Raw genomic sequence first — 15,000 nt, forward strand, 5'->3', positions numbered from 1 at the left:
ATTTCGAAGATATGTTTGTAGACCAAAAATGCTTATAATTGACCCTTCCAAACAAAAATAATTTTTTTAGAACGATTTGAAATTCTGTAATTTTGTCAAAAAATTTCACAATTTTTATTTTTTTCTAGAAAATGCGCAGGATTTCGGGGATATGTCTGTCGACCAAAAATGATTATAATCGACCCCTGCAACCATAAATAATTTTTTTAGAACAATTTGAAATTTTTTAATTTTGTCGAAAAATTCCAGGTTCTCGAATTTTTTTCTAGAAAATGCGCAGGATTTCGGATGTATGTATGTTGACCAAAAATACTTATAATTGACCCTTCCAAACAAAAATAATTTTTTTAGAACGATTTGAAATTCTGTAATTTTGTCAAAAAATTTCACAATTTTTATTTTTTTCTAGAAAATGCGCAGGATTTCGGGGATATGTCTGTCGACCAAAAATGCTTATAACCGACCCCTACAGCCATAAATAATTTTTTCAGACACCTACCCCCCTGTCGATTTTTCTTAAAAATACGTTTTTGATTTTTGATTTTGGTTGACGCTGTACGGAAAAGTTGGTTAATACTTTTTTGTATGTATCCACGAGCTCTACATTCGGACTAAATTTCAATGAGATCCATTCACTATTGTAGAAGTTATGGCCGTTTAAAAACTGGACCATGTTTATAGGGTTTTTCTAACTTTACATATTTTATGTATTATTAGACGTTTTAGCCAATTTTCGAAAGGCAAATCAATAAATATTAATTTTCTTATTACATTAACTAAAAACTGATCATTCTTCCTCTTCAATACGTCGTACACACATCGTGGAAAGTTCCAGGACGAATCAAGTGTACAGATAAGTCAAGGACTTAGGCCATTGTTCCACCAAACCGACACAACGACGCCACGATCAAATGAATATGGTGGGCGAGGTGTATGAATAAAATATAAAGTTACGCTCGTACAGTCTAAAACCAGCCAAGAATATTCATAACAATTTAAAGAAATGCTAAGAAACGATTAAAAAAATAATAGAAAGCAAGAAACCAATATTTAAAATTGTTAAAACTATCTTACTTTCATTGTGCACTAAATATTACTATTTAATAAACGCTTAGAAGAGAAAGTCTATTTTTGTAACTTTAGTAACAATTGTGTATAAAAATACTTGTCATATATGATTAAATTATAAATAGACATTGTATTATACTTAATTTATTTAATCTAACCTGATGATTAATATATTGTTATATTTAATCTAATGTGATAATTAATATGTTAGTATATTTAATCTAATTTGATAGTTAATATATCGTGGAGGTTTTGGCGGAACTCGTAACGTGCGTGCTTCCCACCAAACGGTCCAGGGTTCGAATCCCCATGGATAGGACTACCCGAGGAAAATTTCAATTTTCCATTTTTCTTCGAATATATTGATATATTTAATCTCTAATGTGATAATTAATATATTGATATATTTAATCCAATGTGATAGTTAATATATTGATATATTTAATCCAATGTGATAATTAATATATTAATATATTTAATCTAATGTGATAGTTAGTAATAGTAATATATTTAATCCAATGTGATAATTGATATACTGATATATTTGATCCAATGCAGTAATTATTGATGATATTAACAAAATCTATAATTGAAGGTTATAGATGAATCATGAAGGGGTTATACGATCCATGCTAAGGATAAATGTGCATTTTATGATAAACACAATTGTACTATTTCCATTGTAATATGCATATCTCCTCGTTACAGATATTATTCCCGGCGGGTCTTTGCCATTCTGCTTATGTCACGAGCCTCTCAAAAGGTTGTCTTTTGAAATATCGCCTCGAGGTAGAATACTCGAACCACGGCATCGAGTACTATAACACAAGCTATATTCACAGAGTGTTTCAACACGAACCTAAATACAGAATTTAATTTTTTGTCTAATCGATAAATTACGCACGTTATTTCAGTCTTCTACAATTTATTTTAAGCTGAAACAATCATGTTTTGTATACTCAACGCAAATCAAATTATATTATCAAACGTTTGTTTGTTTCGAATATTCTTTTTCTTTTTAAATTCTCATTCCAAGTTTGAAGTAAAAATCTAAACTTATAAAGAAATGATTTCTTTTTTTATAAATGACGATCTATACTCTGAAAGGTCCGGAACGACACTTACGCAATACACGAAGCCATAAACGTAAAGAGGGTTACGCGCTGATCCGTAAAATACTTTTACGTAAATGTTAATCCAATATTTTTGTTCGTAGTCGACTTTTTTGGCCTTTGTTCCTCGTTCTAAAACAAATCTAATATCGATTGCACGTGAAAAGAAAAATGGCGATTCAGGTCTACTTGTAGATACATATATACATTATATGTGTAATTATTGAGCATTAAATATAGAGATTCAATTGAGTTTTCATAGCAATCAGAAATATATAATTTTGCTAATTATACAAAATTGAATGCAAATAAAAATGTTCAATTTGGTTTAAATAACCTAACTTTTATTTCATTAAAGAATATAAATTTTTTGTAGTTCATGAAATCAACAACATGATGGGCTTTTATAATGCATAGTTAACACAAGAAATAATATAAATGTACTGATATTATTTAAATATTTATTTGAATGCTTTTTAAGCAAGAATGTTTATAATATTATTTAAAATAAATTGTATTTTAACCTTTGACCAATAATTCTGAATAAAATGGACGTTCATTTGAGATAACGATAAAATAAATTAACAATTAATCTCGTTTTCAATGTTTCAGTTACAGTGCAATATTATTCTTCTTACGAAACGATTAATCCCAGCTTTTCAATATTTCTCATTCTCATTAGTATACAGGGTGTTCGGCCACCTCTAGCAAAAATTTTAATGAGCGATAGTAGAGGCCAAAATAAGACAAAAATCAAGAATACCAATTTGTTGATGGAAGCTTCGTTAAAAAGTTATTAACAATTAAATTCAACAATTTCAAATCGTTCTGGAAAAATTATTTTCGGTCGCGGGGGTCAACTACAATCATTTTTGGTGAGTACACATACCTCCGAAATCCTATCTACTTTCGAGAAAAAAATTCGAGCAGATACTGAAATTTTTAGACGAAATTAAGAAATTTCAAATCGTACTAAAAAAATTGTATTTAGTTACAGGGGTCAATTACAAGTATTTTTGGTGAAGAGACATACCCCTGAAATCCTACCCACTTTCGAGAAAAAAATTCGAGTAGATACTGAAATTTTTAGACGAAATTAAGAAATTCCAAATCGTACTAAAAAAATTGTATTTAGTTACAGGGGTCAATTACAAGCATTTTTGGTAATTAGACACACCCCCGGAATCTTATGCAGTTTCGTGAAAAAAATTCGAGAAAGTACTGAATGTTTTGGGTGAAATTAAAAAATTTCAAATCGTCCTGGAAAAAATATTTTCAATTGCAGGGGTCAATTATAATCATTTTTGGTCGAAAGACATACCCCCGAAATCCTACTCAGTTCCGAGAAAAAAATTCCTTACCGAAAATATAATTTCTAGCCGGAAAAGTCTGCCCGAATTTTCATGCGAATCTTTAAAATTTCATAACTTCTGAACGGATTGGCCGATTTTAATGTTTCAAAAACCAAACAACGCGTATTTTAGCGGAGAATATGTAGAAATTCTAACAATATTGAAAAAGTTGTTTCTTGACACCGTAAAATGAAAAAAAAAACCCCCTAAAAATTGTCCAATTTTCAAACGGCCATAACTCCTACAATAGTAAAGGTATCTCGTTGAAATTTTGAGAGGACGTAGAGCCCACGGGTAGCTACAAAAAAGTATTGGACAACTTTTCTGTAGAGCGTCAAACAAAATTACTAAAAATCAAAAACGAATTTCTAAGAATAATCGACAAGGAGGTGGATGCCTAACTAAAAAAAAAATTCAAATCTTGCTGGAAAAAATATTTTCAATTGCAGGGGTCAATTATAATCATTTTTGGTCGAAAGACATACCCCCGAAATCCTACTCAGTTCCGAGAAAAAAATTCCTTACCGAAAATATAATTTCTAGCCGGAAAAGTCTGCCCGAATTTTCATGCGAATCTTTAAAATTTCATAACTTCTGAACGGATTGGCCGATTTTAATGTTTCAAAAACCAAACAACGCGTATTTTAACGGAGAATATGTAGAAATTCTAACAATATTGAAAAAGTTGTTTCTTGACACCGTAAAATGAAAAAAAAAACCCCCTAAAAATTGTCCAATTTTCAAACGGCCATAACTCCTACAATAGTAAAGGTATCTCGTTGAAATTTTGAGAGGACGTAGAGCCCACGGGTAGCTACAAAAAAGTATTGGACAACTTTTCTGTAGAGCGTCAAACAAAATTACTAAAAATCAAAAACGAATTTCTAAGAATAATCGACAAGGAGGTGGATGCCTAACTAAAAAAAGATTTCAAATCTTTCTGGAAAAAATATTTTCAATTGCAGGGGTCAATTATAATCATTTTTGGTCGAAAGACATACCCCCGAAATCCTACTCAGTTCCGAGAAAAAAATTCCTTACCGAAAATATAATTTCTAGCCGGAAAAGTCTGCCCGAATTTTCATGCGAATCTTTAAAATTTCATAACTTCTGAACGGATTGGCCGATTTTAATGTTTCAAAAACCAAACAACGCGTATTTTAGCGGAGAATATGTAGAAATTCTAACAATATTGAAAAAGTTGTTTCTTGACACCGTAAAATGAAAAAAAAAACCCCCTAAAAATTGTCCAATTTTCAAACGGCCATAACTCCTACAATAGTAAAGGTATCTCGTTGAAATTTTGAGAGGACGTAGAGCCCACGGGTAGCTACAAAAAAGTATTGGACAACTTTTCTGTAGAGCGTCAAACAAAATTACTAAAAATCAAAAACGAATTTCTAAGAATAATCGACAAGGAGGTGGATGCCTAACTAAAAAAAGATTTCAAATCTTTCTGGAAAAAATATTTTCAATTGCAGGGGTCAATTATAATCATTTTTGGTCGAAAGACATACCCCCGAAATCCTACTCAGTTCCGAGAAAAAAATTCCTTACCGAAAATATAATTTCTAGCCGGAAAAGTCTGCCCGAATTTTCATGCGAATCTTTAAAATTTCATAACTTCTGAACGGATTGGCCGATTTTAATGTTTCAAAAACCAAACAACGCGTATTTTAGCGGAGAATATGTAGAAATTCTAACAATATTGAAAAAGTTGTTTCTTGACACCGTAAAATGAAAAAAAAAACCCCCTAAAAATTGTCCAATTTTCAAACGGCCATAACTCCTACAATAGTAAAGGTATCTCGTTGAAATTTTGAGAGGACGTAGAGCCCACGGGTAGCTACAAAAAAGTATTGGACAACTTTTCTGTAGAGCGTCAAACAAAATTACTAAAAATCAAAAACGAATTTCTAAGAATAATCGACAAGGAGGTGGATGCCTAACTAAAAAAAAAATTCAAATCTTGCTGGAAAAAATATTTTCAATTGCAGGGGTCGGTTACAAGCATTTTTGGTTATTAGACACACCCTCGATTTCCTGCCCACTTTCGTGAAAAAAAATAGAGAAGGTGTGAAATTATTCGAGAAAATTAAAAAATTGCAAATCGTTGTGGAAAAATTATTTTCGGTTGTAGGGTTCGATTACAGTCATTTTTGGTGAATAGACATACCCCCGAAATCTTGCGCATTTTCGAGAAAAAAATTCAGTAATGGCGGCACTTTAAACGTTAATAACTTTTTAACGAAGCTTCCATCAACAAATTGGTGTTCTTGATTTTCGTCTTATTTTGGCCTCTACTATCGCTCATTAAAATTTTTGCTAGAGGTGGCCGAACACCCTGTATATTTTTTTTAAACAATTACTAAGCAAGGGTTAATTTAGAATATTATACCATAACAGAAATTGTTCCAATATACCAAATTCCTATTGCTTCGAATCAGCTTATCAATATTAATATTTTAATTGATTTGAAACAAAATACAAAAATACTGTTTCAAATTGTCGTTTCATATTTTTTAGAAAAAAAAAAAAAAAAAAAAAAAAAATTAAAAATAGAAATTAATCCTGCTGTGAAAACTCATTGCACGGTGACCGAACGCTTCCAATTGCGATTACAGTGATGAAAACACTGTCTAAAATACTAAAAATATGTAAAATATTAAAATTGTTTTTATTTAAATAGAATTTGAATCTCGTTTTTCTAAAAATAACTAAACCGATCGTGGAACGATATTGGTAAACATAAATAGAAAATGGTGATTCCTATACACGGAAGAATTAATTCTAGAGGAGATTACGCTTCTAGCGGCAGGTGGTATTCGAAATAGAGGAGGAGACGGGAGGACGAGTATAAAGAACGAACCCTTTCGATCCGACAACGAATAACCCTGCGCGTATCTTCGTCCTTCCCCCACCGCAGGTATGGCCATACATGGCACCAGCCGCACTTGACCTATATCTTATTATGCTGTCGGCGTCCGGATGCGATGCGAAACGTGAATAAGCCTGGCGGGTCTCTTCGAGGTTGCTGGAGGTTCACCACCACCCATAAAGAAATCCTTCCTTCCTGTAACAGCCCGTCTCCGACGTCTCAGCTTCCGCGAGGGACCGCGCACTAGGCCCAAGTAGCCAAACAGCTCGCGTCGATTTTTAGTTTCTTAATTATATTTAATTATTGTTACATCGATCCTTAACGAAAATCATTTCTGCTCGTCAGAGTCGACCACTCTCGCTTCTACCACGTCCCCATGGAACACACAGCGTATTTTTTATGGTGAGTTCGTTACTTAAGCGTCACTTCATCCTCTTCTCTGATGTATTCAATTTTTTTCTGGTTTTGCACTCAAGGGTACACCAAGCGAATTATATTAATTGCATTCATATTCTTATTTCTTAATTCAGTTAAAAATGTAACATTTTAATTTGTGTCTTTTCTTTTTTTTTATGAAATTCTTCTATTTCTTAATTCAGTTAAAAATGTAACAATAACGTCTTAACTTGTGTCTTTTCTTTTTATTATGAAATTCTTGTAAAGAGGAAGAATTGTTACACCCATTTCTTAATTTAGTTAAAAATATAACAATAACGTCTTAACTTGTGTCTTTTTTTTTTTTATGAACTTCTTGTAAGGGGGAACAATTGTTACACGTATTTCTTAATTCAGTTAATAACGATAACGTTTTAGCTCGTGTCTTTTTCTTTTTTTATGAACTTCTTCGATTGTTGCACGTGTTCCGAGTAAACGTGAATGTTAAACGCGATCATAACATTTTATACTTGCTACGGAGTGGCTGGCATCCTTGAACAAAAGACAGTAATTCTTTTTACGCAGTCGGGGATCCTGCTTCTACGCGAAACATTGCAGCCTTGAATGGGGAAAACCATTATTTTGCTTTTTCTCGAACGCACATGGAATAGAAACTGCTCCACGATTGTTTTTGCGTATATTTCAGGTGAAAATATTTTTTAAATATTAATGAACAAATAGTCTTTCACTGTCGTTTAGTTAGAAATTGAAACAAAATTAATGTGATAAAAAAAAATGTACTTTAGCCGGGCGCGAACGCGCGTGAAAAAAGTTTGCAGCAGTCTAACAGTCAAGCATCTTACTTACTGCACCATCGAACCTCTTGAAAATACCGTTGATACTTATCAATATATCGCGCATAGCAATTTCTATTTCGTGACTTATTTTTGCTTTTCTTTTTGTCTACACTGTTCTGCTCAACATAGAAATGTTTAAAACCATACGATATAGTTATCTATTAAAGAGAATACAAAAATTCAAAGTATAAGATGCTTTTTCACGCGAGAAACGTCGAAAAAATCGGTTTTTCATTTTTCCTACTACGGCGCACCCTACCAAAAAATCAGAAAAAATTCAGGGAGATAGCCAATGACAATACGCATTTACGGTAATTATAGAAATCTAGTGTCTCGAAAGCTTCGATACGAAATCGGTATTTTTCTGCGTTTTTAATTTTTCACGCCCAGGATTTGGAATCGAAAAATCGGAAAAAATTCAGGGAGATAGCCAATGACAATACGCATTTACGGTAATTATAGAAATCTAGTGTCTCGAAAGCTTCGATACGAAATCGGTATTTTTCTGCGTTTTTAATTTTTCACGCCCAGGATTTGGAATCGAAAAATCGGAAAAAATTCAGGGAGATAGCCAATGACAATACGCATTTACGGTAATTATAGAAATCTAGTGTCTCGAAAGCTTCGATACGAAATCGGTATTTTTCTGCGTTTTTAATTTATCACGCCCAGGATTTGGAATCGAAAAATCGGAAAAAATTCAGGGAGATAGCCAATGACAATACGCATTTACGGTAATTATAGAAATCTAGTGTCTCGAAAGCTTCGATACGAAATCGGTATTTTTCTGCGTTTTTAATTTTTCACGCCCAGGATTTGGAATCGAAAAATCGGAAAAAATTCAGGGACATAGCCAATGACAATACGCATTTACGGTAATTATAGAAATCTAGTGTCTCGAAAGCTTCGATACGAAATCGGTATTTTTCTGCGTTTTTAATTTTTCACGCCCAGGATTTGGAATCGAAAAATCGGAAAAAATTCAGGGAGATAGCCAATGACAATACGCATTTACGGTAATTATAGAAATCTAGTGTCTCGAAAGCTTCGATACGAAATCGGTATTTTTCTGCGTTTTTAATTTTTCACGCCCAGGATTTGGAATCGAAAAATCGGAAAAAATTCAGGGAGATAGCCAATGACAATACGCATTTACGGTAATTATAGAAATCTAGTGTCTCGAAAGCTTCGATACGAAATCGGTATTATTCTGCGTTTTTAATTTATCACGCCCAGGATTTGGAATCGAAAAATCGGAAAAAATTCAGGGAGATAGCCAATGACAATACGCATTTACGGTAATTATAGAAATCTAGTGTCTCGAAAGCTTCGCTACGAAATCGGTATTTTTCTGCGTTTTTAATTTTTCACGGCCAGGATTTGGAATCGAAAAATCGGAAAAAATTCAGGGAGATAGCCAATGACAATACGCATTTACGGTAATTATAGAAATCTAGTGTCTCGAAAGCTTCGATACGAAATCGGTATTTTTCTGCGTTTTTAATTTTTCACGCCCAGGATTTGGAATCGAAAAATCGGAAAAAATTCAGGGAGATAGCCAATGACAATACGCATTTACGGTAATTATAGAAATCTAGTGTCTCGAAAGCTTCGATACGAAATCGGTATTATTCTGCGTTTTTAATTTTTCACGCCCAGGATTTGGAATCGAAAAATCGGAAAAAATTCAGGGAGATAGCCAATGACAATACGCATTTACGGTAATTATAGAAATCTAGTGTCTCGAAAGCTTCGATACGAAATCGGTATTTTTCTGCGTTTTTAATTTTTCACGCCCAGGATTTGGAATCGAAAAATCGGAAAAAATTCAGGGAGATAGCCAATGACAATACGCATTTACGGTAATTATAGAAATCTAGTGTCTCGAAAGCTTCGATACGAAATCGGTATTATTCTGCGTTTTTAATTTATCACGCCCAGGATTTGGAATCGAAAAATCGGAAAAAATTCAGGGACATAGCCAATGACAATACGCATTTACGGTAATTATAGAAATCTAGTGTCTCGAAAGCTTCGATACGAAATCGGTATTATTCTGCGTTTTTAATTTTTCACGCCTAGGATTTGGAATCGAAAAATCGGAAAAAATTCAGGGAGATAGCCAATGATAATACGCATTTACGGTAATTATAGAAATCTAGTGTCTCGAAAGCTTCGATACGAAATCGGTATTATTCTGCGTTTTTAATTTTTCACGCCCAGGATTTGGAATCGAAAAATCGGAAAAAATTCAGGGAGATAGCCAATGACAATACGCATATACGGTAATTATAGAAATCTAGTGTCTCGAAAGCTTCGATACGAAATCGGTATTATTCTGCGTTTTTAATTTTTCACGCCCAGGATTTGGAATCGAAAAATCGGAAAAAATTCAGGGAGATAGCCAATGACAATACGCATTTACGGTAATTATAGAAATCTAGTGTCTCGAAAGCTTCGATACGAAATCGGTATTTTTCTGTGTTTTTTTGCGTTTTCAATTTTTCACACCTAGGATTTCGAATCGAAAAATCGAAAAAAATTCTCAAACACGTATCTCGATAACCACAATGCGCCAGATTTTTTTCATAATTTTTCTACTCGATTAAATAGGGGAAATAGGCAGAAATTCGTTAATCCGAATTTTCTCAATAACTACCCTTCCAAACAAGATAGAGGGTTAAAATTTGGCACATAACGTTTTTTCTTGATGCTCTATCGATGGATCCATCGTATGTCACATTTCGTTCAAGGACATCTTAACTTGAGAATTCATTTTTCTATTATAATAATGGTAAGTTCTGTCACCAATATATGACGTGGCAGTCAAAGTATTAAAAACGCGTTCAGTTCAATGAATCGGTGACACTCGATCCGTATACTCGCCCCATCAACCCTTCTCGTAATACTTACGTTTACTTTCTCAAGGTTCCGTTCAAGTGCCTTTCGAGCGATTTCTATCTTCCCGGTGTCTCACTCTTGACCGGTATTTAGGAAGGTCACGACCTCAGGGGTTTGTCGCGAGATACGCGACCACGCATGCGCGACCCGCGGGCGAAAGTATTTAAAGAGGTGGTACGCGTCGTCGGGAAGGCCACTCTTCCCCGGACTGTCACGAATCGCGCAACTACCCCCCCCCACTCTCCTCCCCCCCTTCCGAGGCAAACGAGCACGCGTTCCCGGACGGAGAGGCGGAAAGATCGGCTCTTTTGGTCCCTTCTTGCCATTCCCCCCCCTTTTCTGCGATTGCCTTTACCTCGTAGTCCCCTTCTTTAGGATCACTCGTCCTCCGCGTCTCCCCCCCCCCCCCCCCGAAGATCGTCGGTGTGACATTGGTTCACTTAATAAACCCACCGAACTGTCTTCGCAGATTCGATTTGGCGACGTCGAACGCGTCGGACCGGTTACAACACAGAAGAAATCATCGTCGTCGAACGACTGGACTTTTGGATAATCGAGGACTCGTCTGACACTTCGGTTTGATAAACTATCTTCTGAAAAAATAGGATGTCCGTAGGAGCTGAAAGTGTTTCTTAGAGGAGGCATTGCGGTTCGGTGTTTCGAATGGATTGATTCGTGTTTTCGTAGGTCGTCCAATCCGTTAACTCTTGTGCGAGATTCAATACGTGTAAATATGGAGGAGACGGACGTTCAGCAGGAGTCTAGAGACAAAGTAGGCAGTTTGATCTTTTCACCGCCGCCGATGAAGAAGTCTGACACGAGGGATAGTATTTCTTCCGTGGACAGCGACGTGAGCCTCTCCTTTGACCGGAGAGGCTCCAAGGGCGAGGAGGCTGACCTCTCGGACAGTGGTAGCTCTGACAATGAGAGGAAGTTGGGTAATGCAGCGAAAGCACCAGGTTCTGATCCAGATTCCGGGGCAGACTCGACGGGGAGCGTTCAGAACGCGTCGAAAGATGAGAAGCAAGAACCACCAGTCGATCAGTCGAACTTCGTTCCACCTAGCGACGATTTGGCGGAGAAGATATGTGCCCAAGTCGAGTTCTACTTCTCCGATGAAAACATCGTGAAGGATGCGTTCTTGCTCAAACACGTGAAGAGGAACAAGGAAGGATACGTGTCCCTGAAGCTCATCTCGAGCTTCAAGAGGGTGAAACACCTCAGCAGAGACTGGAGGGTGGTTGGTGTTGCGTTGAGCAAGTCGAAGAAGTTACAAGTGAATCCCCTGGGTACCAAACTACGCAGGCTCGATCCTCTGCCGCCTTTCGATCAGACCACTCCCTCGAGAACAATTCTGGCTGCGAGACTTCCGGTGGACAAACTGTCGGTGGAGTCTGTGGCGGAAATCTTTCGACCATGCGGGGATATCGCTCTTATCAGAGTTCTTCGACCTGGCCATCCCGCACCAGCTGAGGTAATTATTATCGTTTCGCAAGAGTATAGTAGTCCGAGTTGAAAATAGGAGAATCGAAGCCCTCAAATTACCCTTGAAACAAATTACCAATGTTTTAAGACTTTAAATTGAACGCTATGTTCTAAGTATACTAACGCCTCAAAGTTGTTTTTCTTTCAAATGATACTTTTCGTTATGTTGTTAATTACTCGACCAATCTTTCGAATACGTAACAGAAAAAATACTCACATTACGAATGGAGCCACCGGAGCCATAAAATGTTGAATATTTCCATGTTTGAACTCGAAGGACAGGAACGAGGCTGAAAAATTAAATATTTCTAATTTAAAATGATGCCATTTACTTAGTGCTTTTATTCTTATCAAGTTTTGAATGAAAAGATAGCAAAAACTTGTTTTGGAAAGATAATATACATGTTATTAAACTTCGTTAGCCAACGTATACGTTTACTAACTTTCGGTTTCATTTCGTTATCGATATCCCATTATTATTCTTCGTAAAGAAATGACACGAGACTTTTTTTATGAAAAGTGTATGTCAATTAAATTATTACTTAACCTATCGATGTTATACTTTAAAAATTACATAGAGAAAACGTTCAAAAATAACCTCCAAATAGACGTATCAAAAAGGAAGCCCTCGTTTCTCTTAATTCGCGTAAAGATTCGAAACATTTTATCAATAATATATGTCTCTTACTATAATTAAGCATACACTTACCACGAAGAGCTTTAATAGTTGCAATCACACAAATTGTGTAACCTTTTGATCACCAGGTGCGACAAGCAATTGCTAAAAGACCAGAGCTGGCTGCCAGCGACGAATGCGCAATGGTAGAGTTCACAGATTCTGCGTCAGCTCGTGTCGCTTTACAAATGACCACGGGCGACGCGAAGATATTCGAGCTGCAACAGACCGGCGAGAAGAAGAAGAAACAACAACCGGCGAAGAAGAGTACGGTAACGAGACTGGCCAAAGAGGAGATTTACAATTCATCGAGCTGCGCCAGCGGATCTGAGGCTGAAGACGGAATAGCCAGACACAAGAAACCTGTTCATGGTTATTCGATGTATCACGCTTACCCGGGTCACCCCTTTCAAGGTATAATTAAACACTATTTTAAAAATCTATTTGAAATATGCTATTTGAGACAAGTTTTTGGGGCACACCTCCGATTTTTCTTATACTCTGAACTCTAGAGGCCAAAATAGTACGAAAATGAAGAATATCAATTTCTTTATGGATGCTTAGTTAAAAAGTTATTAACGTTTAAAGTTTTTACCCTGGTGGATTTTTTTTTCGAAAATGCGCGGGATTTCGAGGTTATGTCCGGTCACCAATAATAATTGCAATTGACCCCTGTAACTATATATAATTTTTTCAGGACGATTTGAAATTTTTTAATTTTCTCGAAAAACTTCGCGTCTCGAATTTTTTTCTCGAAAATGCGCGGAATTTCGAGGTTATGTCTGTTCATCAAAAATAATTTCAATTGACCCCCGTGATCAAAAATATTTTTTCCGTGAATGATTTGAAATTATTTAGTAGCTTTTTAACGAAGTCAAGAAATTGATATTTTTGATTTTACAATGTTTGCAGGACCTCCTTCGCCAGATGCATGGCTGCCTCGACGATTGTCCTCCTGTTCCGTGTCGGGCTCGGAGAATGGCTTCATTCTTCGTCGTCTGTCCTCCTGTTCCGGTTCCGGTTCGGAGACAGGAAACTACGGCAGACGTTATTCCGCCTGTTCGTCTGGCTCCGAGACCGGTTACTGCCATCCAGTGTATCCGCCAAGTTACTATCACCAGGAGAATCGTCGTTTCTCTTGCTGTTCGAACTCGAGCTCGGAGTGCAACGTCGCCTGTTACCACTCCGGTCGACGCGGATCCGCGGACTACGGGCCCTTCTTGAGAAGATTGTCCGCCTGCAGTCGTGATTCCGGTTTCGACGGTGGCGCCAGGAGACTCTCGTTCTGTTCCCCTGGCGGCGAACAGGGGAACTTCTGTCGACCGAGGAGCAACAGTGGCGTCGCTTTAACGCATCTGCCTGAGAACGTGACGAGAATGCCAGCCGGGCCGGACGGCACGCGTGGATTCGGTCGAAAAATTAACACCATCCCGCCAACCATGGAACCCACATGCTAAACTATCGCTAAGACTTTTTAACGACAGACAGACATAGTGACGTTTCGTGTAGGGTAATATACCTCGTGTTGAAATTAATTTTGTCATGGTTAAAACAACGCCATCTCCGCCAGTTTCTGGAACTATTCGGAGCCTAAGTGTTATTAACACTGCAACGCGCGCTGACGATGCCTCGGGTCACTGATAAGCTACCCAAGCAGAAACGTAAAAGTGTGTGCGCGTGGGGGCGCTGTTGACGTGAGATGGAACAGGGTCAACTGGTCGACTCGTCGGTAAGGTAGATTGGCAGATCCCTACCAGTCCCTCTGTTGGTAAAAACGGGAAGCTATGGACTAATCCCGATCGAATCTCATTACAACAGATACGCCTGTGAAAAACAATAATTATTTGATACAAATAGGAAAGTTGGGACGAATATGCCTAAAACTACAATTTGCTCGAGTTGCACCACAAAATGAACAAAATGGCGTTGGTTTCGTAAATGATTTCGATCTCAACGTTTGAAAGTTTAAATTCATATTGTTAAATATAAAAAAAGATCATAGAAATGACGGGCATTCAAAAGAAAACATGCCTTTTATATTTATTAGTACGAGGTTTATACATAAAACGATGCAAATAATTTAATAATTCTCTAATTGTGATAAGCGCCGGTTTTGCGACCAAACTTTACGAAAATTATTACTCCCCGTTTATATTAAGTATAAGTGTTGTATACAAGAATTTTCGATCATGAAGTACTGTGATAATAATGTACAGATTTCGAAATACTATAAGTAGAACATAACCGTATTGAGCAAACGTTAGTTCGTAAGATGTTTCGCGATATTCGGCCAACG

At 36.5% G+C, this 15,000-nt stretch overlaps 1 protein-coding gene and 1 long non-coding RNA gene across 3 annotated transcripts; one reads left to right on the forward strand and one right to left on the reverse strand.

The window, feature by feature from the left end:
- The first annotated feature begins 10,502 nt into the window (after positions 1 to 10,502).
- LOC122402815 (la-related protein 6) lies at positions 10,503 to 14,980 on the forward strand. 2 transcript variants are annotated; one of them, XM_043405929.1, is made up of 4 exons: positions 10,503 to 11,151; positions 11,231 to 12,017; positions 12,794 to 13,118; positions 13,617 to 14,980. In XM_043405929.1, coding segments are annotated over exons 1-4 (1,659 nt in total). In that variant the 5' UTR covers positions 10,503 to 11,149; the 3' UTR covers positions 14,162 to 14,980. The 2 variants fall into 2 exon arrangements, with proteins under 2 accessions (XP_043261864.1, XP_043261865.1); XM_043405930.1 differs by having other exon boundaries at positions 10,503 to 11,119.
- Positions 11,953 to 12,921, reverse strand: LOC122402816. The gene is made up of 3 exons (XR_006259554.1): positions 12,738 to 12,921; positions 12,246 to 12,318; positions 11,953 to 12,089 (listed from the first exon to the last, which is right to left on the reverse strand). It is a non-coding gene; the product is annotated as an uncharacterized LOC122402816 (long non-coding RNA).
- Positions 14,981 to 15,000: the final 20 nt, after the last annotated feature.

This window comes from Colletes gigas, unplaced genomic scaffold, assembly GCF_013123115.1.
Source record: "Colletes gigas isolate AHSC1104 unplaced genomic scaffold, ASM1312311v1 Colletes_gigas_Sc00040, whole genome shotgun sequence".
NCBI classification, from domain to species: domain Eukaryota; kingdom Metazoa; phylum Arthropoda; class Insecta; order Hymenoptera; family Colletidae; genus Colletes; species Colletes gigas.